This window comes from Octopus bimaculoides, chromosome 18, assembly GCF_001194135.2.
Source record: "Octopus bimaculoides isolate UCB-OBI-ISO-001 chromosome 18, ASM119413v2, whole genome shotgun sequence".
NCBI lineage: Eukaryota > Metazoa > Mollusca > Cephalopoda > Octopoda > Octopodidae > Octopus > Octopus bimaculoides.
Window position 1 is genome coordinate 29,212,881 of NC_068998.1, and position 7,160 is coordinate 29,220,040.

Consider the following 7,160-nt stretch of genomic DNA (forward strand, 5'->3'; position numbering starts at 1 on the left):
AGAGAGAGAGAGAGAGAGAGAGAAGAGGTAGAGAGAGAGAATAAGAAGAAGGAGAGAGAGAGAAGAAGAAAAGGGAGAGAGAGAGAGAAGAAAGGGATGGGGGAGTGAGAGAAGGGGAGGGAAAAAGAAAGACAATACTATCAGAAGAATTTCAAGAGTAGAGAATGTGGTGGTAAAGGGATAGAAACAGGGTATTTACCTGTAAAGAATTCATAGCTTTACCAGCTGATTCTTTAGTTTTAAAATTTATAAAAGCACAAAACCTGTCAGGTAAACAACGTACACTGCTTAGAGGCCCATACCTGTAGGTAAAGAGGAAACAAGTCAGCATTAATAATGACAGAGACAAAATATGTGTGTGTGTGTGTGTGTGTGTGCGTGTGTGCGTGCATGCATATATATAAAGTATGTAAGACATACTGTATAAAGCTTACATATAACTCTGTCAAAGGTACTGTTGTGTTTCTGAACAATGGAAATGTTTAAGTGAATTCTAAAAGAAATGCTACACTTTTTAAAACGATTCCATTTGATGTATTTTTCAAACAAATTTCTAACATTTAACTATTCCTCAGGAATTTAATGACTATACCATATCAGAAACTACAAAATATAAAATGTATTAAATGTCTGATTCAAGGAAATTTGCTCCTAGAAGTTAATGAAAGTTAATAAGATCTTTCATGAAAGTTTCTATTTCAATTTGAACCCTGACTCTTTGCTTTTCGAAACAAGATTTCTGGTATTGAGAAACAAAACAATGACATTCAATGGCTTTACAACAAATTTGTTGAATGACACCAGCAAATATACTTAAATCAAAAGTTCATGATTGCAAATCAACCAGGCTTAGATTAAGCTAAACAAGATAAACACAGAATAGACAGTCAAGGCAGACAGGAATGAAGGAGTCACACAGACACAGAAATGAGAGTAATCAAGTGTCACATCACACATTACTATCAGCCAATGTGAATGACACTGACTCTAATCTAAATATGGCAGGGGAGACGCATTCATTCTTTCAAACTGTACTTTATCTACACATTATCACACAAGCTGCCAGATTTAATTACTAAGTGAACACATTCTCAGAATCAGACCACAACATAAGTCTGATTTTCCAACTTTACTCTTTTCTTGGAACACTTATGTTCCAGACATCTTATGCAGATAATAATGTATTGCTTTCATTAACTTCTAGGAACAAATTTCCTTAAATCAGACATTTAATACATTTTACATTTTGTAGTAATATCCTCAAAAATTATTACTGCTCACTGACTCAAAAGGAGTAGCATATTCCTATTGAGTAGGAGAAGTTTCTAGCTAGAGAATGTCCCAGTATAAAATGAAGGAGAAGAACACAAAAATTATGCTCCAGCAGCAGCAGCGGCTGTAGTAGTAGTAGCAGCAGCAATTACAGCAGCTGTGGCATAGTTTCAAGTAGGCTATATTTGAATAGATCTTTCATGAAAGACATTTCAGCAGTGATTAACTCCTCTTTTTTGTAAGCCTAGGTTCCTATAGCCCAATGTCTCTTTCCTGGTAGGGTGTGATTTGATAAAGATTTAGCTGCTATTTCTTGTGTAGAGGTATACATACATACGTGTCTACCAGCACACATATATACATAAGTAAATGCATACAACAGGTGATAATGTGCAGTATAAGGTTGTGGGTTCATTACCTGGATGGAACAATGATTTGTGTCCTTGATTTCATGTTGTCTCAGCTTACTCAGCTGTAAATGAGGACCAACCAATTTCTGGTGAAGCACTTTCTCCACCTGCCAGCAATTACATATCCTGAATGCATTGTTGGATGAGAGGCTGAGAGGGGTGTCTATGTCATCTTATGACTATGTAAGCACCTAAAGCAATTAGCAAAAATAGGGTAGATGAGATGCAGTTTGATTATGTGTCTGGGAAGAGTGCTACAAATGCCATCTTCACAGTGAGACAACTGCAGGAGAAGTATCTGGCCAAAAATAAACCATTGTACTTGGCTTTCATTGACCTGGAGAAAGCTTTTGACAGAGTCCCTTGCTCCTTTGTCAAGTGGTCTCTAAAGAAGCTAAGAGTAGATGAGTGGTAAGTTAGAGCTGTACAAATCATGTAGAGTGGTGCCGTCAGTAGGGTAAGAATTGGCTACAAGTACACTGGAGAATTTAGTGTACAAGTAGGGATACACCAGGGCTCAGTTCTCAGTCCACTCTTATTCATCAAAGTTTTCCAGGCCATAACAGAGGAATTTAAAACTGGATGCCCAACTACAACATGCTGATGATCTCGTACTTACTGCAGAATCTTTAGCAGAATTGGCCAAGTTCCAGCAATGTTGTTGTTAGCAAGAAACCAAATGAGACTCTCTTTCCATCAGGTAAATAGCCCTTCTCAATATGTAGGAAAGGCGTTGGAAGAAATTCCATTTGTCAGACCCAGTGCAAGTTGTGGACACATAAGAAGTGCAGTGGAATCACAGGTAGGTTAACAGAGAAAGTTGTCTTTGTATGTGGCAGATGCACAGGAACATTAAGCGCTAAGAACACATGGGAATTAGACTCTCTCAAATGCCCAGGAGGCTCTCTTGAAGTGGTAGTTAGTTTCTGTTAGCTAGATAACCAATTTAGCAGTGGTGGAGGATGTTCTGAAAGTATTGTTGCAGGAATTAAAATAGTGTAGAGGAAGTTCAGAGAGCTATTACCTCTGTTGACAACAAAAGGACTCTCTCCCAGAGTGAAAGGCAAATCATACGATGTTTGTGTACAAATGGCTATCTCCATGATAGTGAAATGTGGACTTTGAATGCAAAAGACATGAGCAGACTAGACAGGAATAAAGCTGGTATGCTCTGATGGATATGCCACATTAGGGAGCATGTACAACGAAGTGCAAATGTGCAGAGAGAAAAGTTGTGCATAAGAGGAATCAGATGCAGCATATGAGAGAGAAGACTATGTTGGATGGGACATGTGATGCATATGAATGAAGACAGTTGTAATAAAGAAGTGCTGATCCCTTAAAAAGGATGGTACTTGTGGAAGAGGATGAGCCAAGAAGAAATGGAATGAAGTAGTGAGGACTCATCTCAAGATGTTGGGCCTCACAGAGGAGATGACAATGGAATGAGATATCTGATGATATGAAGTTCTTGAGAAGAGCCGCCCACCACAGTGAAACTGAGCTCTGGTAGTGCTGTATGATCCACCCACATTTAACATTGAGTTTTCACATACCCTGCCTCAATAAACCAAACTACATCTCCTCTTCCTCACATTCCTCATGCACTCCACTTACCTCTCCTTCCCTTCCCACTCCTGCAGCCCAATCCAGTCCTCTCTATCCTGCTAACTGTATCATTGCTGTCTTCTTGTCCCCCACCTCTATATACCCAGGTTTCACCAGTCGTTGCATCCTACTATTTTGCATTCACATAAACTCCCTACTCATGCATCCTAGGCAATACTCTCCATCCCATTTACATTTTCATCTATTTTCAACTGCATCGCCACCTCTCTCGCTCCCTCTCACCTTTGTTCTCTTTCACTCTTGCTTTCTCTCTCTCTCTCTCTCTCTCTCGCTCTCTCTCACTCTCCCTCTCTGTCTCTGACTGGGGTAACCATGTAGCTCTACTGCAAGACACTTATTTCTGTTCCTCTGCCATACTCTAACCTCTCGTCACCTAGCACAAAGCCATCTCCTCCATTAACTCTTCACCACTCAAAGGATCTTCATCTTGCAATTTTTTTGGTGACCTCACAAGAGCTGGTGCCATGTTAAATGCAACCAGTCCACTCTGTAAAATGGTTGGCATTAGGAATGGCATCCAGCCTTAAAAACCATGTCAAAACAGACCTCATCAGTGCTGGTGCCATGTAAAAAACACTTAGTTTATTCTATAAAGTGGCTGGAATTAGGATGGGCATCCAGCAGTAAAAACCATACTAAAACTGAGTGGGACTTGCCAGTGTCCATCAAACTGTCCAAGATGGATATTAAATGATGATGATGATAATGATGATGGTACTTGTTACCAAACCATACTTGCTTGCAAGTGATGGCTGGCTATACTATACAGTACTATACATATCACATACAAATATTCCATTGTTTCTCTTTAATAATGTATCCAATGTTTCAAGATTTTGTTGAATCCCAATTTCACAGACTAGCTTGCAATGACAAAAAATATCAAACTTACCTTGAAAACAACTGGTTTAATTTTTTTTCTGACACTTCAGGTAAAACATTTCCTACCCACAATGCTGTCAATCCTTCGGGATTTGCTGGGCTATAAATAACATATCAATAATTAATTGAGGGAATAAATGAATAATATTATATGACCAGCTAACTGATTTGCAAGGCTTCATTTACCCTCAAATTACCTCAACTGTCTCAAACTTTCAGTCTCTTTCCTACCACTACCACAATAGTACCTGTTTTACTCACCAAGCAAGCTGTTTACCACCCTACTTCACATTCATCTAATATACCAGCATTTCACCTTCTCATCATTCTTAGTCTATTCCAACACAAATCTTTTTCTCAAGAAAGGCAATATTCTGGAACTCTCAACCCGGAGTTGGCTACCATTGCAGTTAGTCTTTCAATAAACTACTCGAAGACGAAGATCACAATCATTAGTGAAAATGCTAGTGAGGATAATCTTACACTTTCATCGAGTCAGATGCTGATCTCTGTTACCTGGGCTCTCATAGTTGCTTGGCCAGTACAAAAGACTAACATTCATAAAGTGATAACATTGTCAACATCTGAAAATTTGAAAACTGTCATGTGACCTAAAAGTACACCTGTTTCATGCTATAGTAGAATCTGTTCTGTTCTACGGCTAGGCATGTTGGTCTTTTATGGAAGCCCAACAATGATCATTAGATGGCACATACACTTGACTTCTGCTCAAGGATTTTAACATCTCTTATGCGAATCATATATCAAACAAGTCACTACTTGAATTTATGTTTGTCTGGCTAACACTGTCAGCTAAACAACGCCAAGTTCCTCTCATAACACATCTGTTACCCATACCACAGTCATCCACATCTTTTACACACACACCTTTACCTCTCACACCTCTTGTACCCATGCTTATATTGCATTTCATAGAACTGAAGTTGACATATATTATATGATGGAGTCCTTGCAAACAGTCAGATGGCTTTTGTTAATATATAGTTTAAGATATGTATGTGTGCAGGAACAGTACCATTCCATACTCCATTGCAGGTTTTATTTGAACTTTGTATTTGGTCAGCAATTGGTCAGAGGTGAAGAATTTTCTACTGTTGAAGCCAAAGGCCAGAATATAGACAAAATGCAAAAGATAATGATTAGTTAAAATTAAAGCTAATACATAACACTGAACTTAAAAGGGATTACCCTCAAGATGTTTGTATCTTTTACTGACAAATGTCTCAAAAATGCTCACTGGTGCATTTGGTTGCACATGTACACAATTTGAGAAATAATTAAGTGGACAGGGTCATTGAATACTTTAACTTAGCCTAACCAGAAATCTTTCACGTTTTATTTCTTTTAATTCTATCTTGCTTTAGTTGCTTTGTTTTACATTTTTAATTATTTCATGCAAATATGGGTGGGTGTCATCATCATCATCATCATTGTCATTTAACATCTGCTTTCCATCCTAGCATGAGTGGGATAGTTTCACAACTGCCAGCCTGCACAAGTCTTCTGTAACTGTTTTGGCAGGATTTTTACAGCTGGATGCCCTTCCAAACACCAGCAACTCAGCAGAGTGGACTTAGTGCTTTTTACATGGCACAAACACAGGTGAGGTCAGTTTTGGCAAGGTTTTTACAGCTGGATGTCCTTCCAAACACCAACCATATCAGAGTGTGAAGTGGATGCTTTTTACATGTCATCCCATGTCTTTCTGGGTCTCTTCTGCGGGCACCATCCACTTTCAGTGATTAGCACTTCTTTATGTAGCTGTCTTCATTCATATGCATCACATGTCCAAACCAACATAGTCTTCTCTCTTGCATGCTGCATTTGATTCCTCTTATGCCCAACTTTTCTCTCAATACATTTGCACTTTGCCATACATGCACACTGATGTTGCACATCCAACAGAGCATACTACCTTCATTTCTTTCCAGTCTACACTTGTCTTCTACATTCAGAGCCCATGTTTCACTACCATGGAGTATAGCCATTCATACACAAGCATCATACAATCTACCCTTCACTCTGAGAGAGAGTCCTTTTGTTGCCAACAGAGGTAAAAGCTCTCTGAACTTCCTCCATCCTATTCTGATTCTAGAAACAATACTTTCAGAGTATCCTCCACCATTGCTAATTTGATCACCCAGATAACAGAAACTATGTACAACCGCCAAAGAGCCTCTTGGACATTTGAGAGAATCTAAGTCCCATGTGCTCTTAGTGCTTATTGTTCCTGTACATCTGCCACATACAAAGATGACTTTATCTCTTAATCTACCTGTGATTCCGCTGCACCTCTTATGTGTCCATAGTTTACACTGGGTACAGTGAATGGAATGTCTTCCAACTCCTTTCCTAAATATTGAACAGGGTCAAATGATGGGAAGAGAGTTTTATCTTCTTACTAACAACAATTTTAATCTTAGCTAGGTTAACTTTAAAGCGCTTTGATTCCAGGTTTTGTTTCTATATCTGGAATTTCTTCTCTAATTCTGCTAAAGATTCTGCAATAAGAGCAAGGTCATCAGCATATAGCAGTTCCCACAGGCACCCAGTTTTGAATTCCTCTGTTATAGGTCATATGGACAACTGTGTGTGTATAAAATATGTACATGTATATATGTGTGTGTATATATATGCACATATATGCATATCATCATCATCATCATCGTTTACCGTCCACTTTCCATGCTAGTATGGGTTGGACGATTTGACTGAGGACTGGTGAACCGGATGGCTACACCAGGCTCCAATCTGAGTTGCTACAGCTGGATGCCCTTCCTAACGCCAACCACTCCAAGAGTGTAGTGGGTGACTTTACGTGCCACCGGCACGAAGGCCAGTGAGGTGGTACTGGCAATGGCCACGCTCAAAATGGTGTATTTTACGTGCCACCTGCACAGGAGCCAGTCCAGCGGCACTGGCACGATCTCGCTCGAATGTCTTTAC

The 7,160-nt window shown here is 39.3% G+C and overlaps 1 protein-coding gene across 8 annotated transcripts in view; it reads right to left on the bottom strand.

Annotated features, from left to right (window-relative positions):
- Window positions 1–7,160, bottom strand: part of LOC106867759 (tetratricopeptide repeat protein 31) — a 225,191-nt gene that overhangs the window by 64,351 nt on the left and 153,680 nt on the right. For 5 of the 8 annotated variants that reach the window (XR_008266009.1, XR_008266008.1, XM_052974422.1 and 2 more), the window contains exons 15-16: window positions 4,204–4,293; window positions 200–302 (exon numbers count right to left, since the gene is read on the bottom strand). Coding sequence is in view for 3 of the 8 variants with exons in the window: in XM_052974422.1 (XP_052830382.1) it covers window positions 200–302; window positions 4,204–4,293 (193 nt within the window). In the remaining 5 variants the exon portion in view is untranslated. Of the gene's footprint in view, window positions 1–199; window positions 303–1,690; window positions 1,874–4,203; window positions 4,294–7,160 lie in introns of those variants that run through there. The other 3 variants (XR_008266010.1, XR_008266011.1, XR_008266012.1) reach the window with 2 other exon arrangements.